At 39.7% G+C, this 22,212-nt stretch overlaps 1 protein-coding gene across 1 annotated transcript; it reads right to left on the bottom strand.

The window, feature by feature from the left end:
• Positions 1 to 778: 778 nt before the first annotated feature.
• Dgkk (diacylglycerol kinase kappa) lies at positions 779 to 21,738 on the bottom strand (the record flags this gene model as incomplete). The annotated part of the gene is made up of 15 exons (XM_052172131.1): positions 779 to 855; positions 1,805 to 1,928; positions 4,231 to 4,332; positions 7,755 to 7,841; positions 9,438 to 9,579; positions 10,305 to 10,465; positions 11,473 to 11,607; positions 11,955 to 12,068; positions 12,692 to 12,799; positions 13,023 to 13,119; positions 15,862 to 15,969; positions 17,385 to 17,481; positions 17,892 to 18,002; positions 19,755 to 19,983; positions 21,639 to 21,738. Coding segments are annotated over 15 exons (1,792 nt in total), but the record flags the coding sequence as incomplete, so codon positions are not given.
• Positions 21,739 to 22,212: the final 474 nt, after the last annotated feature.

The raw sequence follows: 22,212 nt of genomic DNA, 5'->3' as shown, positions 1-22,212 counted from the left end.
GTACACATGGAAAAACACAAAGAGTTTATGGAGAGAGAAGGAGTAGTAGAGGAAAGTGGAGGAGAAGAGGTGGGAGATTAGAGAGAAGTAGGAAATGGAGGAGAAAGAGAAAAGTGAGAGGAGAGAGAAAAGATGGGAGAGAAGAGGTGGTAGAGGAGAGAAGAGGAGAGACAGAAGAGAAAGAAGAGAAGACTCCTATATCTACAAGGAAAGATTCACATAGTCATTGTAACAGATGAGCGGACAAGCCCCAGGACCTTGTTCTCATCTTCTTAAGCCAACTAGGAGCCATCTTTTGAAATTCAAGTTGCAGTTAGCAGGGATTGGAGGAGAAACACAACCAAGCCCGAGCACCCTGCCCCTTCCTCATCTTTCTGAGAGTCGGTCACTCATTTATTCCTTGGTGTCAACAGTTTCTCTTCAAGTGAAAGAACCCCATTCTAATATTTCCAAATGAGATGCACTCCCATACATTCTCATAGCTCCCGGGCCATTCATAAAGAGCCTGTCCCCAACAAACACTGTAGTTGCCCAAGGTACACAAAGAGAAGAACTGAACAAGACAACTCGGAATAAGAATCTTTGGCCGACGAGAAAAATGTAACCCTCTAAGGAGATCTGATTAAGTCCAGGGAAAATATATTAGTATAAGGATTTGGAGGGTCTTTCTTGGTGGTGCTCATGTTTGTTCTGAAATAATTTAGTTCAGCCTTTATTGAGGTCTTGAGAGTTTTTAGTAGAATTCTGTGTTAAGAGCTCTCCTTCCAGCTTTCAAAGACTATTGAGAACTTGAAGGTGTTGGAGGATCATCAGCATTTGCTCGATTGCCACGATTTCTGCGACGCCAGAACTTGCCTTCAGAGCAAAAATTTAAAAAAAAATGTATAAAAATAATGAAGTAATGAAGTGAGTACTTTGCCACATGCTTAAATGTATAAGCCCCAGAGAGGACAGAGTGCCTGGAGACAGACTAGTTTTATCCTATAGTACCAACCATCTCTGTATCATAGAGAAAGTCACCTGAGACCATACTAACTAAATGCAAGCAAGATTAATGTTTGGAACCTGATCATCTGTGCAACTAATATGGGCTCAGCCTAATTGTACAAAAATACTTTCAAACACTAGAGATTTCTGAATGTCAGATTCTTAAGGAGTCAAACAACTGGACCATAGCCAAGAAAAGTAGTGTTAGAGCCAAAAGATTTTCTCTTGGCATCTATAAACCTTTCTTCATTAAAGTTTCTTCTCTCGCTGTGCTCTCACATATCTGCTAATGCTCTACCTTTGAAGCATCCATGTTGACTATGCCTCGAATTTAGGAAAGACCATGGGCATCAGGATTGGGACAACTACAAATTTCTAGTAGAATCTTCTTTTGAGACTCATTTACATTTCCACAATACTCCAGACCATTATAAGGAAGAATGGTATTAAAAAACCACAAAATTTATATGGTAAGAGTTTTATCCCTGTATCAAGGGACTCTATAACAGGGAGAAGGAATATTGATGGGACAATGAATTTGTCCCCAAGCCTTAGGCATGGGTCAAGCAGTAAAACAACTATCTGGTTGCACTTCGTTTTGACAGTAGAGCTCACACAGGACCATTTCTTAACAGGTTTTCCTGTTACCAGTCATTATCCATACCACTATCTAGGTCCTTTGACATTACCTAATACCAACTTCCTCCTGGACTGTCCCATTACAACTTGCTCATGAACATTTCTGAGGGTACTTCCAGGTCTCTTGGGGATATCTAAGCTATTGTTCATGACCTTTATGACTCTGGAACAGACTTACCAAGAATACCAGGAAATCTTTGGCCTGATTTCGGCTTTTCTCCCTCTTCTCGATGTTTCTTCTTCCTCAGCTTGGGGAATCTAATTCTAAACCTGCGAGTGTCGGACGGCTGTTCCATGGGAAACAACAGCAAGAGTAAGATAAAAATGTTAGTTAACATTCTGAAATAATCGCTATAGGCTTTTAAAAGTGATTGACAAAGATGGTTAAAGAAAGCAGGTGTATCTACTCTCCTAGTTCAGGTAGGAGAGTTACTCCATACTCACTAGTCACATACCTTAATAAAGAAATTGAGCTTTAGCAAGAGCTCATTCTATATCATGTACCTTGCTAGACATATCAACAAATGCTCAAAACATTAAAATATTATATATGTCTCTGTATATAATTTATACCATAGCACAGTGGCAAAACATCTAGTTAAAGAATCCAGCGAGAATATAAGCAAGCAGTCCATGGAGACATGTAGGCTAGGATCAAGGCAGAAGAAGTACAGGAGCCTGTATGGTTGCCATGAGGGGTGAGTTCCAACCAGTGGGCCCACCCAGCCAGGAGACTCCCACCTGGTGCTCAAGCATCCTAGAAACATGGCTATTACCATTCCTGGATTAGAAATGAAGCAAAGGCTCAGAATTAGGGGGAGGCTATGCAAGCAGGGGGAGGGAAGGGCGAATAGCAGGATGTTCTTTAAACAAATGTCTTAATTTTCAATGTAAGTTCTTTGCTGTGCAGACAACACGGGCCATGTAATTCAATTATTCATTCTCCAGCTCACATCTTATTTCTGTAAGAGCATTCTTATTTTACTTCTTTTCCTAGCAAAATGATTCTGAGGTTGATTTCTTGCCAGGAAATCTAGCCAGACACATTACAAGAGGTTTTGGGATAATCTACCTTTCAGGATTATAGCCTCAATCCTATCAGAAGAGAAAAAACCCATTGTCCTACTCTTCCTGCACTGACTCCCTTTGGACCTTTTCTTCTCTGTGCTGCTCCAGGCTGAATATCCCAACCTTCTGAACAGCTTTCTATAAACAACTTCAAGAAGGAGCACAGAACCTTACCCTCACTCAGTTATAGCCTTGAAAAGCCCAATAAATAATTGACTCGTATCCTGCTTTCCCCTAGAAAAGTGGGTCTGAATCTTCTGTAGTATCAAGGTAAGAGTATTTAGCATCTACAACATTTCCTTGGCTTATTTTCAATCTACTTCCTTTCTTCAGGGCTTTAAGTCCATGGAAATACTGGAGCTCAGAAAATAGATTTTTGTCCCAGATGTGGAAGACTCACATATAAATTGGGACCCCAGGGTATAGGCTGAATTTGACTCATTTCTGTCGATATTAAGCTAGTTTGCTTAGGTAAGGAACTTAATGGGAGCTAGCTGGTCATAAACAGAACAGAGAGTGGGAATTTGCTTTGCTTCTTGTCTAACAGCATGTCTTCCTTCCCTAGAGGGCTACTGATAAAAATATGAGGTATACAAGGCCTTGTAATGTAATCCCCAAAGACATACATGCAAATCGGTAAATCTTTTAAGACAGTGGTTCTCAACCTTCCTAATGTTGAGAGCATTTAATATAATTCCTTATGTTGTGGTGACCCCCAACCATAAAATTGTTTTCATTGTTACTTTATAACTTTAATGTTGCTCCTGCTGTAAATTGTAATGTAAATATTTGTGTTTTCCAATGGTCTTTGGGGTTAGAAGCTTTGTTTTAAAACCCAAATTTGCATGTAATTTTTTCTTCATACTGCTGCACAATTGTAAACATTCCTATATGACTTACTGGCCATGTATACAATTGGCAGTTGGAGTCAGAATATAGCTATGAGGAGGCAGGGAAGGATTCTAAAATTTAAAATGAATGCTTTTATGGTGAAAATTTTTGAGACATTTTCTGTCAGATCATAAAGGGAATACTTTACCTTGTTATAGATGGCCATCTTTGGGATACTTGATTTATGAAATAAATGTGAAAGTTTTCAATCTTAGAAAAGTACTCAAAGTAGTCCAAAAAATGACAGCATCTCTTCAGCTATATTGTATCTGTTGCAATGTTTGATTTTTTTTTCCTTTTATACCACATATTGGCTGGGAAAGGGAATGGGGCAGGAGGTAGCAGCAGGAAGAGATGTGTTTGGGAGATTTAACTACCAATATGGCCTAGGTATCAACCATTTGCAACTTCTCTCTGTAAACAAGTGACGTGGCTTTAGAATGTGTCTTCTGTCTGGTTATTTTCCCACAGCCACCTACTTGTTCGTCTTTGCTGCTCAGTGTCTTCTGCTAGCACTAAACATTATCTGGTACATGCTACCATAGTTGTATTGGGCCTCTGTTATACCAGTCCCATGCACTGACTACATACTGTGAGATCTTACACCAAGGGAAAATTCCCACCTCCAAGTTTACTTACCTCTGGAAAGATCTGACTCAACCAGTCAATTGCCAGTATCCTTCTCAGCTCTGTATTCATGGCATCCAAGGCAGTTTGTAGCATGGCCCGATCCTCAGCATCTCTCAACTGGCACAGACAGGGAGAAAAGTGAGTACACATTTCCTAGCATTGTGCCATAGACTCTACTCAGAGTCCATGCTAGTGGCTAAGAGATCAGAAAGGTGACATACTCTAGGTCAATTTGGCTAAGAGATCGTAAGGGTGACAAACTGTAGCTCATTTGGCCTATAATCTGATCATTTACTTCTCAAAAGTAGTACTAGCTTTAGACAGCTCTTCTTTCCCAACAAGAAGATCCATGAAATAGTCAGATGGCTCAGGTCTCGTTGGAGATGAGAAGGCTCAGTTTCACAAGTGAGGGTCTTTTCTCTAGCATGAATTAGCACTGAGATTTCCCCCTTTAGCTTAATGTAGAGAACAAGGGTCTCCTACTCTTGACTTCCAATTTCCAGAGTCATGCCAGCATCCACCTAAGCAGCCGCTACCACTATATTCTGAGCATATTGCGCACATTGTATACTGTGAATAAATAATTTCACTTACTATTCCCACTAACTTTACACGGTAAGATCATTCTCATTTCATGGTTGAAAAAGACATTTAGTGTTCAAGATTACAGGACTAGACGGTACCCCTCTAACTTAATAGCTGACCATTCATACTATTCTACAAAGGGTATATAAAGTGTCCAGATGCTATAGGAAATACTTATTTTATTATACATTATACTTTATGAGATACTTTGTTAATCGAAGGTGACAAGGTTAGGGAAAGGCTATTTTAACTTTTCCCCTGATGGCAGAGGTTCTACATCTCTAGACTGTGGTGTAGCTCCTAGTTCCTTGTTGTTCATGATTAAAAACATATTTTCAGATGGCTTATCCCATATGTTTAGAAAACTAAATTTAAGTGGTTACTACTAAGCTCCCAGAACACACAAGATAAATTTTGTGTGACACATGGGAGACTTAGAATATATTGTCTTAAAACCATCTCTAAGTTCCAAATCAACAGTGTAGGTGAGACCATTTATATTTTAACAGATAATAACTTGGGCACATGGAAGTACACTGATGTATGCAGCCCCTGAAAGCACACAGAAATCTAACCTGGACTCGCCTCTTCTCCCTACCATGCATTCTGCTTTCAGTTTGACATTTCTGTGGCCTCTTTCTACTTATGGGGCACTTGCTGCTGTAGCAATAGCTAGTGCCAGAATGTGTGGCAAATGAACGGGCAGGGAGGTTATGGCCAGTTAAAACATCATATAAGGAAGAAACAAATCAATACTGACAAATAATTTGTCCTGCTTCACAACTTAAGACAATATAGCGTGGTTAGATGCATGTGCCAAGTACATGCCAAATAAGAGAAATGGGAATTATTGAATGGGATTCACTTCTTTAAAAAGAAAAGAAAAGAAAAGCTATATTCCTATTACAATTTACCTCAAAGGCCCTTGGCTTAAAATTCTCAGACTGGTACTATTGGGAGGCAGTGGAACGTTTAAGAGATATAGCCTAGTCAGAAGTATCCTGGTCATTAGGGCCATTGCCTTTGAGAAAGACTGTGGGTCCTTAACTGCCCTCTTTTTCATTTCTAGTCACAAGGCAAGCAACTTTAGTGTACCACATGATCATCACCATGATGCCGTTGCCTGGCCATATGCAGAAAGCAAAGAAGCAAACTGCAAAACCATGGGCCAAAACAAAGCTTCCTCTTTGTAAGTTGATTTTCCTGGGTGTTTGTTACAGTAACGGAACACTAATACAACCCCTTGCCCAAACTACTCTTTTTACTGCCATACTTCAAGAGGAGGAATAATCCACAAATGAAACATGACTCGTACCCATCTCATCTCCATGACAGCCTTTCTGGAGATACATGGTCATTCTTATGCATTTTGAGTCTTCTAGACTCATTTTGATGTGTACACATGTGTGGGGCCTCATAGGTCCTATAGAAGGAAGTATTCTGAAAGCCTGACTTTATGGTAGGGTATGTTCAAGTTGGGCTGTTGTCTAGCATGGCTCAATTCCCAAGCTATGATATTCAAGAAAACCTAAGTAGCAACAAGAAGCCAACTTCCCATGTTTACCAGTGGTTGAGCTGAGAATGACACTGAGTTCAGAATTCCAATTGAAATTGCCCAGAGCAAAAACACCCTAGCCATTGGACTCAGATAATGAAGTGTTATGGTCTGAGTGCTTTAGCCATTCTGTTTCTTAGGCAGTGTGACAGTGAGATATGTACATGTCAGAGGCAGTGGGCATTTATGGTTTCAACCCAGAAGCCCTTCTTTAGATTCAACTTTAATTAGATTAAAAGCAAGCACACAACACCTTCCTCAGGGACAACATCAATATTGGATAGTTATGATCAGTTGTCTTCTCAGAGTACAGTCACCTTGTGCCCATGTATGGACATCACCTTATAAGAAACATGTAACTAATGTAATTCTCAGAGTCATACTCTATCCACCCCAGCACTGTTAAGCTCATCTTTTGAGCCACAATTATGCACCAGGTACTGCCAGGCACTTAAGGTACAATAGTTTGTTATTTGTGTAAGTCCTCCAAACAAACAATAATAGTAGGGATTGCAATTCCTATCTTGAAGATAGGGGAACTAAAAGCAAAGAGGTGCAGTTACACAGTAAGTACTGTGGGTTGTGTTGTATTCCCCTCAAAAGATGTATTTAAAGTCCCCAGTGCTTCCCGATGTGCCCTTATGTGATTCATAGTCATTTCATTTGCAATTCACTGTTAATCTGAGGTCATAAGAGATAGGGCAGGCCTTACTCCATTCTTATTAATGACCCTTGCAGAATATGGCTATATGAAGACACAGACATTGGAGATAGAAACCAAGATTAGAGTGTTCCATTTATATGACAAAGATTTTTTTAACAATAGCCAGAAGCTACCAAAAGGCAAAGAAAGGTTCCCCTAGGGATTTTACAGGGACTGTGGGCCTACTGACATTTTGAGTTTGAATGCTGGGGTTTCCAGAATCATAAGATAGTGATATTCTGATATTTAAAGTTACATAATACTTGATACTTAGTCATGGCAGCCTTAAGAAGTTAATCTGGATAGTAGGTAGCTACTTTGTATTTGAGCTCAGAGTCCTCCAAAGTTCTCCCTATTTCCTGTTATTTTCTTCATGGTAAAGGTGACATTTAGAAATTTGGGATAAGGGAATCTCTTAAGAGATTCTTTTCACTTATAGCTGTATCAGGTATAATGAGAACACCTGGCTTCTGGTTGACCACTAGGAGACATTGACCAAAAAGAGACTTTCATCCAAAATATGGTAGTCCCTATGGATTAGCATAGCACATACAGTAGCATATTCAGGTGACAAATACTAGACAACAGCAGGAATCATCAAGCAAGCCCCTACTTACAATGAGTACATGTCTCTATTACCCTGGAACCAAATACAAGAGATGTTTTCCCTCCCGTACTCCAACCCCCTGCACTCACCAAGTTTTCATCCAGGAAAGCTTTGGTGTCATCGTAGAGCCCTTTAAGACTAAATGTAACATCTACTGCATCAGTTCTGCTTAGGGTCTGAGAGGAGAAGAAAGGAAAAGAATAGATGGGAAAGGACAAGATAGAGGAGCTGGTTAGTGAGAATGCAGATGGCTTCTCCACGGGAAGGGTGGGGACAGTCTAGTAGGATATGGCTGTAGGTGTACAAGTAATATTAAAAATATAGTACAGCTGGTACAGCATGAGCATCGACCAATAGGAATTGACACTGAGTGTCAAGTGCTATATCTCTATTGGTGTGATACAATACAGCTTAGCTTTTGGCATCATTGATTGGATGCAATAGGTAACAGGAAAATAGGACATTTGCAAACTAGAGGGTAAATTTCAGGAGACTTGTCCTAGGGTAAAACTATTTTTCCCATGGCAAGTAGAAATAGGTCTAATCATACATATCTCTTCTTGAAACTCATGGCTTTGGGACCACCTTCAACTAGTATCTGGCCTAAAATAAAGTTAATTCACATTTGAACATATTCTGATCCCATTGTATTTTTATCTATTAGTGAAATTCTCTTTTATTCCTCTCTCCCTCCTTTCTCTCTTCCCTCCTCCCTCTTCTCACTTCATCTCCCTCCCTCCTTCTGCTCTGTCCCTTCCTCTCCTTCCCTTTCCCCTTCCTGTGTGTACATGCATGAGTGCATGCATGCACACACATGTGTGTGTATATATTTACATATGGCGGGGATTCAATCCAAGGCCTCAGGCAGAATAGGCAAGTTCTCTGTCACTAAGCTACATTTAAAAATTGAAATTACATTTTAAAAGCAACACTCAAATCTTCTGCCACTGAGTACTGGCAGGGGATGGCACATCTAATATTAAATGTCTGATTTGGAGCTGTCAAGAGGGAAATAAAAGCATCTTGGATCTCTGGTTCCAATGACAGGTATAACTTTATATGATTATACAGGGCATCGGCTAGAATGGGGAAGATCCAAGGCTATGTTTCTTTCCATTTATTAACTATTTGCCCCTGAGGCTGATGTGGTGGGAACAAACACTGCTTCTCAGGATGATGGAATATGGCATGGTATTCCCTAGCAGCCACCTTGGCCTTGTAATAATCTAAGGAATGCCTGCATTCTTATCCACTCTATTACTTTACTTTTCAATTTCTGAGTGGTCATATGTGTATAATATATGCCTGTGTGTAAGGATGCATCTGTGGTGTGTGTGTGTGTGTGTGTGTGTGTGTGTGTGTGTGTTCCTATAGAAGGCGGAGATAGCTTTGAGATAAGGTGTCTTTCTCAATTGTGGTTCACTTTACAGTTTTGAGGCAGGGGTCAGTCTGGACCTGGAACTCACTGATTTGGCTAGACTGACCTGCTAGAAAACCTCTGAGATCCTTCTTTTTCTGCCAGAGCTGTGATTAAGATGCATGCTACCATGTCTGACCATTAATGTGGGTGCTGAGGATATGAATTCTGTCACTCATGCTTGCGTGAGAAGCACTTTCCCTCCTAATCCATGGCCTCAACTCCATGTCTGCTCTACCCATCTGATTTCCATCATACCGCTTGTATATGTTCCACATTTAAGTTTTGTTTTGCTTTCTTTCCACCCCCCTCTCCTATAAAGTGTTATTTCATTTTGCTTATTTTCTCCCCTTACCTCAATGGGAATGCAGGAAGCTGCACCTGCTTCATTGCCACTGTCTTGGCTATAGAACACATCATTCAGTATGTTAGCACTGGCATTCACAGAATCCATGAGGACAGACACATGCTGGTGGACCTTGCTTAGGTCAGTAAGTCTGTAACAAAGCAAAGACAGATAAGTTAGTTCATTGCTATGAATTTTAAGATGTGAGGAGCTGGTTGTTTGGAACATGGATCAGAATGGAGATCCTTAGTACTGGATTCGAACTTCCTTTTCCCTCTTGCTATTTCTGTTCTTTACTGGGCATCCAGGGATGCTGGCAAATGTTTTTATTCTTCTGTAAGTACTTATATTTGTTCATCTTAGTTTAGCTTGGATTTGGATACTGGGGACTTGAATAGGATGGGAAACAAAATTAGAGGAGCAGAGCTAGCTCTTGCTGAAACTTCAAGGGCTTTCTGGAAATTAAGGGCAAGGATCAACTTCTTTTAAAAATATTTGTTTATTTTGTTTGTACATACATGTCAGTGTGGGGGGGCAAGTTTTAGGAGTTGATTCTCTCAGTTTACCATTTGGGGACCTAAGGCTCAAACTCAGATGGTCAAGTTTAATGGCAAGTACCTTCACTCCATGAACCATTTTGCTGTCCTGGAATAAACATTATCATTATTCTTTCTGGGTCTTGGAAAGCAGAAAGAAATAAAATTCCACCTCTGGCTCATCGCAATGGATCTTCTTGCATGGATTGTCAGGGCACTAAAATTTTCCGCACATAGTGAGATTCCTTTCTGAGGTACTCCCCAGTAGTTAACGGAAATCAACTGTCGCTCCCTATGCCTTCTTGGCTTTCCAGCCCTGTTTTAAGGTCATTCCTCTTACCTGCTAATGAGGTTTTCTGCAAGCCGAGCCAAGTGCTGCATCTGAGCATACTCTTCATCAGAGAGGCTGTCTTGAGATTCATGGAAATCCAGGTGGGGTGGTTGGACAGCTTGGATTTCCGAATGCTTAGATTCCCACGTTTTCATTGAGTTCTCAAAGTCCTAGAAATGAATAGAGTAGCAAATTGTAATGACTATTGAAGCTATGAAGACACATGACAGATTTGTCTATAAGTGTGGCATTTTGTAGGTAATATGGAGTATAGATGAATACTTCCCTCTTCATTACCCCACGCCCCTATTTATGTAGCTTTTTAGTCAGTGTATCTTCTGTATAAGGTAGTTTAGCTTTCATTGTTAGTACACTGGCTCATGGGACACCAGTCTTAAGACAGTGGAAAGGTTTTTGTGCTCCATTATTTCATATATATATATATATATATATATCCTTATATATTATATATATTCCTATATTATATATTATCTTGATTAGATTTAGAGTCAGACATGAAAAATTTATATTTCAGTCCTTTTTCATTTACTAGTTATGTGACTATTTGAAGTTATTTAAGCTCTCAACATGGAAATAAATGCCTGTTCCTCATAGGATTCTTTGGGGGGACCTATGTCAGGTGATAAATGCAACGTGCCCAGAGCAAAGTTGGCATTTCATTAGGTGGACAGTCCCTCCCTCTCTATTGGTATTTTTATGTTCACAATTCAAAAAGATGGCCTCCAAGCCCCAAACAGATGATCAATAATGTGACATCTGTGCCATTATTTTTACCTTTTTATTTAGCAGAATTTTATGACATTTGTAAATGTAATATTTTAAGGAACTTTATAGGAGCCCCAAAGAAAACATAGACCCTGTTATTGAAAGAGTATATTTCTTCATCACCAAAAGGTTTTAGTTTTCTGTGTACTGTAGGGTGAAAGACATTGTTGAAAAGAAGACAGTGTCTTTTGGGCAGTGTCTTGAGCTTTTAGGAGTCAACCCTTTTTATTCAGTTCATTGAGTTTGGTATGGTGTCTAGGAGAATGTACTTCTATCATTCCAGGTGCCCGATGCAAGGGACATGCAGACCTCCCTTTGGGGAATTCTAGACTAGAAATGTGATAGCTATGAATAAAGTGGCATAGGAACTCAAATAGAACTTTTCTCTTACCCGATCTCTCATCAACAACTGGGCAGAATTCTTGTATTTAATCTTGATAAGGCCTGGTTTCTGAATCCAGGCTTCCCCGTCCACCTGCACAGGCACACCATCTTCACCATTAATAGTTATTACAACCTCTTGGCACTACCAGAAGAGAAGAGAGAACAAAAAGGGAGACAAATTAGGAGAAGAGTGTGAACTAATCTGGTATTGGGTCACAGCTTTAATGTGTATTTGAGGAGACACTAGCAAAAGATGTGAATCAGATCATCCCAGGGAGGAACATGTATTACTTATGAGTTTTTTGCTTCTTTGGTCCCTGCCACCTCTACATTCAACAACAGTCACTACCTTACTGCCTAAAAAAATGCCTACTGCCTCTACCCAGGAGCTCTTACAATCAGGCAAGAGGATGGCTAGGATTAGCTCACATCCTTGGGTTGTAGCTGGGAAATATACCCCATATTTGTATCCACCCAAACCTTGCCTACCTGGGCAATTCGATGATGTTGCAGGTTGATGATACGAGACATGGCCATCTGCACAGAACCAAAGATTGCCACAACCTCTAACTTCCCATCATCGATTGCAGGGGCCTCATATTCCTAGGAAGGAAGAACCATGTCACAATTCTCCCAAGACTCCATACTGTGTCTATAATAAGTAAATGTTCTCTGAGGACAACTGGCAACATTTTTTTATAGCACATGAATAAGTGAGAAAATTATACTGAGAGGGAAACCTAAGGTAAGGAAGCCAAGATTAGAGAAGGGAATTATGCTTGAAACATACTTGAACTCCTTTGGAGATCAAAACATTCCAATTTCTTCCCTGTTCACTGCACCATCACGGATCCCCAAGATCAGTTCTATTGGTTTCATGGACTTATATGAATTCAGAGTATGGAGCTCATGGCTTCTTTCTAAGGAGATGTTTTTACTGATATACTATCTTGGGCTAAAGAACATAGCCTCCTGGGTAATCTTCTGAGTATTTTTCAGGCCTTAGTAATGGGAAAGTAAAAACCCAGGTATCACTTGACATAATTCTAGGGTCCTCTAGGATGGCGCCTGTTTTAAAAAGCTGATCCTACTCAGCCTGTTAACAAGGGTCCTGAGCCTATCTCATCTTCTCCCACTGTCTACTTCCCATTCCAGTCAGCCCTGTTCTTTCCTTTCTGAGACAATTGAGCAGAGTCTCTCCTCTGGACCACCCCATCCACACTCACTGTGTTTGCTCTGCTCCGTCCCCAGAAGTTGACACCTCCAGCATAGCTGGTAATGTTGAGCACTACGATGCCTTGAAGGTTTGGCAAGGAGACCACTTCTCCATCACACTGAAAGAAAAGAGTAGCTCTTAGCACCTGGCTTTTCAGATATGGAAATGGGGAAGGGCTTGGTCTTCTCTGCATACTATCATTTCCTTATGTATGGAATAGAAATCAAACCATTTTTCCTTGTTCCCATGGCTGTAAGTTAGGTTCCCCAGAGTTAAAATTTAGAAGAACCAAAGATAGAGTGGAAAGGTGATTCCCTTTCTCTATGCCCTTATATACTAACCTCAAGTTGTATTCGCTCTTCCAGTTTCCTGTAAGAGCGTTGCAGCAGTTCCTTGCTTCCCAGAAGACCATACCATATTTTGTTCCTAAAGCGGCTACTACAGAGAGAGAAGAGTAGAAAAAGATAGTCAGAAGGTGAGTGATATAGACGTGAGTGGATGGAGAAAGATAGGAAGGGGAAAACATCGTCTTTTTCAAGTGCCTATTTTTGCTTTGTTAATGTAATACTTTAAATGTATTCTCTGAGAAGCTTATACATACATATAAAATATTTCAGCTGTATTCATCTCTTACCCTCCTGCCCGACCAATTCTTTTGGGATATATTTCAATTTTCTCATCCTCCTTGGTAGCTTGATCATGCTCTGATGTACATGTGGGCAAGACTATTTGGATGCAGTGGCTTATTAAAAATAAATGACTTTTTTATTTTGAATGATGATATTTAATAGTCTGATATCTCAACATCCATTTTATTTAACTAGCTTAAAACTGCAACCTGGATGAAAACATAGATTTATAGGCAATAACTCATTCAAACTAAAAAAAAAAAACTGGTACTTTAATATGACAAGAATTATATTTCTTGGATATGTGGGAATTCACAGAAATACTTTTTACAAGAAATGAGCAAGGGAAATAATTATGATTTGTTTCTTACAATTTTCTGAAGGTGTAAATAACTAAGCAAATTATAAAAAAAATAAAAGGAATTATGTGAAGATGGGAAGGAATAAGATGTCTCATTTCTGACCAGAACTTGAAAAATAAACTGCTTTTTAGTTATTGGTACAAATATGAGTGAGGGGGGAATTTTTGGTACAGTAATAAATGTCATGGACAAGAGGTACAGTGCTCACCTAAATTATATGTGTGATAATTCACAAAAGCTTATTGCATATTTTACCAAGAACAGAAAAAAGAAAGATCAATAGGGATCTAGACATTATCTCATAAGGAGAGACAAATACTAATGATGCTGTTTTGAGCAACATACATTATATAAAGGTATTTAAACAGTGTACTTTATCCCATAAATATGAAATTTCTTACATCTTTGTGTGTTTGGTATAGAGAAAATATGGGACAGGTAAGGGATAACAAGAGACTTTGGATGGAGTTAAGAATAATAAGGTCTTATTAACTATAGGATCTCCTATAAAAACACAGAACTTATACTTCCTATAAGGGTTGAATATTATTTATGAGCTTTTAACATCATAGAAATGAGCGATCATGTGAAATGTTTTAAAATATACAAGGCTAGTGCAAAATTATTTGTATTCTGAAACCAAAATCTTTTGGGGAATTTTAATTTCATCATCTATAAAATCAGAAACTTAATTATATTGAAATGCAAATATACCTAGAAAAATATTCTATAAAATAACTAACTTAACTAACTAATGAATAAACACAAGGTTGGGAGACTTTCATCTCCCTATCTCTAAAGTTACTTCAAACCTATAGTTATTAAAGCAGTGTGTTACTTGCACAGGATAGACAAAAAGGTCAGTAAAATGAAGGCTCCAGAAACAAACCTTTATGTTTATGGTCAATTGATTTTTTTAAAAGATGCTAGAATAATTAATTGGGAAAATGATAACTTTTTGAAAAGATATGGTACTGAAGTAAATGAGGGATATGTGCTGGTTTGAATACAAATGCTACATATAGGCTTATATATTGGAATGCTTAGTGAGCAGGGGGTAGAACTCTTTGTTAGGTTTAGAAAGGTTAGGGAGTATGACCTTGTTGGAAGAAGTATGTCAGTGGGGGTGGGCTTTGATGTTTTCAAAAGCCCACATCTGGCCCAGTGGTTTTCTCTTTCTCTTGGCCTGTGGATCAGGATATAGACCTCTCAGCCCTTTCTCCAGCACCATGCCTGCTGCCATGCTCCCTGCCATGATGATAATGGACTAAAACTCCGAAACTGTAAGCTAGCCCTAATTACATAATTTTCTTTATAAGAGTTGCCTTGGTCACTGTCTTTTCACAGCAATTGAACAGTGACTAAGACAGTATCTTCATGCAAAAGGATGAATTTAGAGCATTAGCTCTCACCATACACACAGAAAAAAATAATTCAAAGTACATCAGAAACTTGAATGTAAGAGTGTAAACAGTATAATTTTGGAAGAAAACAACATTTTCTGACCTTGAGCTAGATTAGTGTAATACCAGAGACATGGTTTATAAAGACAAAAAATTAACTAGGCTTTATAAAGATTGAAAAATTTTATAGTTAAAAAGATATCAATAAGAAAACGAAAAGACTGGTAAACTGAGAGAAACTAATATAGTTCATCCTCATCCCAGGCCTTTTCTGAGAAAGAGATGCTAGTGGCAGTGGCCAAGGGAGGGTGTGGTCCTTTTAACTTATACTTTCAATTTCTAAGAACTCTGAAGCTGCCTTAAGATGCATCTTTAGGATAAAGCTACCAGAAGGTACCAGGTGGGACAATACTAATCAGTGGGTCCCAATCTGCAACACCAGAAAACAATAGAAGCATCCTGGATGCTTTGTAGTAGCCTTGTCCGGCCAAAGCAGAGCTGGAGCCCTCATTAGGGCCTAGTTAAACTCTTAGAAATAAAATAAAGTTCAATGCAATCAGTTCTCAACAGCAGTACCAGAAATCCTCCAGGGCAAATGTATGAAGCCAGAGTAATTATAAAGCAGCCCAGCCTTCTGGGTGCATTGTCCCTACTAGGCTAGTCTTGGAACCTATGTATTTCACTTCCTAAGGACCTTAGTTTTCTGGTTGCTTGAGTGATGCAGGTATACTTATGTGCACTGAGATTGTGTGTGTTTATCCACAGAGCTGAGCTTCTTCTCCTTACTTGTATTGTTCTGGGTGTTCTTCTCTTCTGGCATTGAACTCCAGAGAGATTTTAGCGTCTAGTCCAATTCCAAAGTAGTTGTTCATGACACACTTTTCTTTGAAGCGTCTGAAATTAGACAGGGAAGAAGGCAGACACTAAAACAGGAAAGGGCATCAGACACCACCAGGCATCAGACAGTATCCACATAATGAAAACTGAGGGAAGGCTCCTCCACTGGGACAAGCCGTATGGTTTCTGGAAAGGTAGATGTCCATTTGTGCCCCAAAGTGACCTGACAGTTCTGAGAGACAATGTCCAGGCAGCCTGGAAGCTTTAGTGGGGTTATGGCTCATATCCAAGAAGCCAAATTTGTAACCTTAGTTGTATTTGGCACGAGTCACGTCTTTCTTTGCACATAGAATACTCATGGGCTGATCCCATAACTAATTTTGGAGTATCTTACTTGCGAATGTATTTTGGCTATTAAGTCTACATTACTAGTACCAGTGATGGCTAACTCCTTCCTGGCACTTTCACAGCAGAAAACAAAGGTTTACATATTTCACATTTGAGAGGAGACTCTGGCAAAAGAGGGTATAACAACAAGGACAACAATGACCAAACAAGTAGTTTCTAGTTTCCTGCATTCATCTAGGGTATTGATCTCAAAACTAGAGCATCCCAGAACTAACTCCAGCCTATGCAAACTATGCACGCTCCTTCTCATTCGAGGACATCTGAATAAACTATGTATGCTCCTTTTGCATTCAAAGACATCTCAGTTGCTTGGAATAGGCTACAGGACTGGGGTATACAGGAATAAATGAGACAGACCTTTTGCACACCTGCTGTTAAGCGTGTGCCACTGTACTGCTTATCAGAACCCATAAGGCAGACCCGTGAGACCTCAGACATGAATGGTGAAGTGAAAGTTTGGAGGCAGGGGAGATGTTGGGAATGTAAGAATGACTTCCTTCAATAAATTATTTAGGAAACACTTGCTGGTTGTGTCTTTCTTTTGGGAAACTGAAAAGGGCACAGTTTGGCTGTTTCAGGCACAGGGAGACTTAAACCAATCAGTAAACTTGCGTCCTCTTTATCTCCCTCTGCCACAGTGAGAAATTGGAGTTTCTCTGACTAATGTCTCACTCAACTGATCTAGCAGAACTCAAAATGACTGAGTGTGGTAGAATTTGGCTGCTGGGATATTTCAGAGAAGTAGGATGGGTGAGATAATCGTCCTTGGATTTCCTATTAAGTCCCTTACATGACTAGTTTCTTTTGTATTCTCAACCATTTACAGTTAAAAGCAATGCTGAGAAAAAATAAGTCCTCTGAGATAACAGCTATCATTTATTATGTGTTTTCAACACATATAGCATTTAACTATGACTATCAAATGTGGCTCAGTGCAAGTCCTTTTCATATCTAAACTTAACAAATCAGAATTTGACTCAAAAGAACAAGAAGACATGGTAAGACTATGCTACCAACAAGGGAGACAGAAACACCATTAAAAGATCATAGAACTGCATACTTACATCGTTTCAGGTGTAATATGTAAGTGTTCTAAGTCAAGGTTATCTAGGTCTTCACTTCTCAAAGAAGGTATGGAATATAAGGTGTCACAACGAGCACCTAAACACAAAAAAACATCGCCTTGGAGACAGACGCAAACAGAAAGCCTTTCTCCCCACCTGTAATCTGCCCTGCTTTCCCTGTGGGTGAGGATCAAGCCCAAGGGCTTTCTCCTAACTAAACTTCTGTGTTCTCACACTACAGGGGGCCCCTTAGATCCTTTTAGATGGCTAGGGACTTTCATTGAGCTGATGTGGTTGCTGGCTGTCAGTGATACAAATTCATATCCTGGCTCTTACCAGGCCAGTATTTTCAAAGTGCCCAACACAGTCTCAAGTTTCAGGAAAAGAGTGAGGAATGTCCACTAGAGAGTGGGGTCATGTGTGAAGGCAGATGTGTGAAAATGTATTTATTCCTTGGAAACTAGGTGGCAGTGCTGTAGAGTAAAATAAGAGAAGAAAGATCCTTACGGTGTGTAGGGCTGTGATCATAGTCATCTGAGTCATTGTCTCCGTCTCCCAGGAACAAAGATGAAGCAAAGTTCTTAACTGATAAGTTCTGTCTGCTTTCGTCATCCAGAACTACAGAGAAGTGGAGGGAGGGAAGGGGGTATGGAAGAAAGAAAGTAAAGAAGAATGGAAGATGAGTCACATTTATCAAACAGTTTCTGAGCACGTATATGCAGGTAGACAATGAGACTCCAGTTTTCTATCCTTCATGATGCTTCTTGTATCCCCACATTTTTTAATGTATCATTTCCAAGGCTTTTAAAGATCTATGCTGTTTTCTTCATTATTCCTTTTCTGCCACCCACACAGAGTTGTGATCAGACACTTGGGAGAGGCAATATGAATATCAGGGTAGGGCCCATTAGTCCCTTCTAGCCCATTTTGTTAGTTCATACACTTTCATACTATGTGGGTGCATGCATATGTGATATGTGTGTATGCATGATGTATGTGTATGATATGTATGAGTGCAGGTACTTGCATGCTACAATACACACGTGGAAATCAGAGGACAACCTCAGGAATTAGTTCTCATTTTCCACCTTGCTAGAGATAGGATATCTCTTGTTTCTTGCTGTATACACCAGGCCCACAAACTTCCATTGATTCTCTTGTGTCTCTTCTTCCCATTCCCCTAAAGAGGCACACTGAGTTTACAGATGTATCTGCTACCATATCCTGCTTTTATATGGGCTCGGAGAATTCAAACTCAGGTTGACAGCTGTGGATTACCCACTGAGCCATCTCCCTGGCCCATTACTGGTCACTCAAATGTCTCACCCAATCCTCCAGATATTTGAGAAGTTCCTATCGGTTTTTTTTTTTTTTGTGTGTGTGTATGTGCGTCTCAGCCCATGTGTGTTATAGTTCATGTGTCCAGCTTGTGCCAAGGCTCATATGGTCAATCACTACGTTACTGCCAAACCTTTATTTGTCCTGTGACTACAAAGTATAACCATTCAATTTAACATTTGCTGAGGGAACAGGCTAATGATGGGTTGTGATGGAGCTATGGCCAAGCCAATTATCACTACAGATATAGAAACAAAAAATGATTGTTTAATTTCTGGAAACTATAGAAACTGAAAGAAAGTGATTATTTAATTATTCCACAGTATAAAAGAGAGATGTACATTCTCAGAGACATGGCTAAGGTTTCTCCTAAAGGCATCAAAGTAGGGACAGGTACCATGGATAACCACCAAAAGCTAGCAGGAAAGAATTCCATGTTATATGGGACTTCTGCTCAGTTCCAATAGCTCAATTAGAATATACTTTATCATATAGCAGTTTTTTAAAATTTTATTTTGTGAAGGACCATTGTGTAGATAAAGAGGTCATTAAAAATACTATATGAGGAACTTGTACAATGTTAAAACTTCATACTCTGCTGTATGTTTGGAAACTGTCAAGAATTCTGGGTGATTGCAGTCACTGTCATGTCAGCAGGACCATTCTCAGGCTCTATATGCCTGACTACAAGGCATGCAAAGATGAACACCACACAAGAAGTGAGGCTGACAGAGCTCTCAGCCCTGTTCCTCACATCACTTGTAGTTGTTTAAGACACACGTCAATTCCAAAAATAGAGAGGTGTAGGAACTCAAGGCCAGAAAAAGAGAAGTCAAAAGGACAGCTTATCTGGACTGAAGCTTTGCAAGTCGGCAGTCAGAGCAGTGATTTGCAATACAACACTAACGCAGAATCCTGTCAAGTGCTGTCAGTGAAGTGATAGCAAACCCAGACTAAGGGAGATCATGAAACCATTCACAGGAGGAACCTTTTTTTTTCCTATCCTAGTCACAATAACTCTAAACCCCTTACCTTGTTCAATCTGGAATATGATGAGTTTCAAGGATTGCTGGAGTTTCTGTATCCTTTCAGCCAACTCCATCTTGGCCTTTGCTACGTGGTCTAGTTCAGGCATGAAGGGTTTCCCATCTGCTTTGCTTCTGCTTCCATATGCTATGGCTGCCCTCTCGGCAGAGGCAGCAACTGCATCCTCCGCCAGGATATCACTAAGGATGCTGAGTTTATCATACATCAAGTCGCTCTAGAGTGGGAAGAAGGAATGGGGTATTGTTAGGAAAGACAGAAGGAGCAGTAGGGATGGTATGGGGAGGCTGAAGGGTACCCCTGCATAGAATTCCAAATGTGAAGCGATGAAGGACAGGGGATGCTGACACCCAAAGGACAGCAGGGAATTTGTTTCTGAGCAGTTTCAGGTATCTCTGCACGCTCACAGTTTTTCTCATGTCAAGATGAATGGCCCTTGAAATTTGTATGGACCATGGATAAAAGGGAGAAATGGAAACATTTTTCTGTTAGTTTTTTCATAAACATGCTTCCGTGGATGCTGCTGTGCCTTTGTTTAGTGTTGGTATCTGTCTTCAGACATATGTATTTCAAGGATGCACATCTGCTACATTATTTAAACTTTACTTACAGCCGTAGGTTTCAACCTACCTAATGCTGCAGCCCTTTAATATATATAGTTCCTCATATTGTTGTGACCCTCAACCATAAAATTATTGTTTGTTGCTAATTCACAACTATAATTTTGCTACTGTTCTATATCTTAATGTAGATATATAATATACAGGATATTTGATATGCCACCTCTGTGAAAGGGTCACTCAACCCCCAAAAGAGATCATGACCCACAGGTTGAGAACGCTGACTTAGTAGTTTGCGATGTGAGACAACTTACAAAGTTCTTTATTCCTCTACATCCGAGGTCAGCTGTGAGAATTATATAAATTGATACATTAAGAGCACTTAGAAGAAGCATTGACACAAAGTGTCATGTCATTGTTATTGTTACAGAGGTGAGTGTGGGCCTGTTTATTTTTCATTTTTAATGTGTATGTATGTGGTTTGCCTATTCATGTATGTGCATGTTTTGCACATATGTGGGTACACATGTGTGTATGTGGGGGGGGGATGGAGACTGGAGGTTAATGTCAGGATTAGCTTCAATCACTCTTTGACCCTATTCACTAAGCTAGGTCTTTGAGTCAAACTCCCAGCTCCCTGATATGAATAGTCTCTAGCCAGATTGTGCTTGGAATCCCTTGTCTCAACTTTCCAGAGCCGGAATTAACAGTGCTCACCCAGAAGCTATGTGGGTTTCTGGGGTTCCAAACTTCAGTGTTCACATTTATATAGAAAGCACTTTAACTGTTGAGCCACTACAACCCACTGCAACCTGGTACATTTCTATTGTATAAATATGTGTGCAGTGCTAGGACTAAATTGTGTGTGTGTGCGCGCGTGCACGCACATATACACACACATACACACACACATTTTATATATATAAATATATATATATATATATATATATATATATATATATATATATATATATACTGAGTAATATTTCCACCTTTTGTGAATTTAGATGCATATATCTTTATGCATGCCTTGATGCATAACTCCATTCACTGATGCTTAATGTACACTACTGTCTATTTATGGGCAGATTCTTGGTATATAACCAGGTGCATGGATGTGTATGCACCAAAGTAGCAGTCTTCATTTGGCTAAGATGAAAGTGATGAAATTGGGCCTTCCTCATCAAGAAGATTAAGCAGCTACTTAACTTTGCCACTACTTTATGATTCCCCAGTAAGAGGCACATTTTATTTTATCGAAAAAGTTGGTCCTGGCTCACAAAGGGATGAGACAGTAGGACAGGACACTTACTTTCAAAATCACAGACTCCACTGCTGTACTGTGATCTTTTATTTGTTTCCAGGCCTTTACAATATCATCCATAAAATCTTCCACTGCTGAGCACAGGAATCTGGAAAAATGAGGTAGACAGCATATGTGTTAGAGCCTGTGAGACCTAGCATCGTTATATATCTTCCTCCCCCTTCTGTCTCTCTTTCACAATGTATCCTGTCCACTTTCTGCCTTACCATCCTTCTTTCTGTGTTTCATTTTTCCCTGTACAGATGTTGAAATGTGTTCCTTTCCCACTTGGGTCCAGTTTCACCCCTCTTCCCAAGGAATGCACTTGAGATAAGTTTGCCAGAATTTCTTAGTGATGGTTGTAAATGACCAGAAAAAGAGATTTTGCTTGGTTAACTTTTTCGCCGTGGGTCAATCAGCACTAGTTTGAGGGTTAACCTGATAAAGAATAAATGCAATGACACAAGGAAATGTCTTTCGTGTATGTGATTAGTGCTTTTCAGATGAGAGTATAGTGGATGGGCCAAGAGCCTTTGCTCCTACGAGTGTTAGGGAAAATGAATGAGACGTAGGAGGGGCATGT

The sequence above is a fragment of the Apodemus sylvaticus genome, unplaced genomic scaffold (genome assembly GCF_947179515.1).
Source record: "Apodemus sylvaticus unplaced genomic scaffold, mApoSyl1.1 scaffold_508, whole genome shotgun sequence".
Taxonomy (NCBI): domain Eukaryota; kingdom Metazoa; phylum Chordata; class Mammalia; order Rodentia; family Muridae; genus Apodemus; species Apodemus sylvaticus.
Note: the sequence above shows the minus strand (reverse complement) of the source record. Positions and strands in the feature narration are given on the sequence as shown.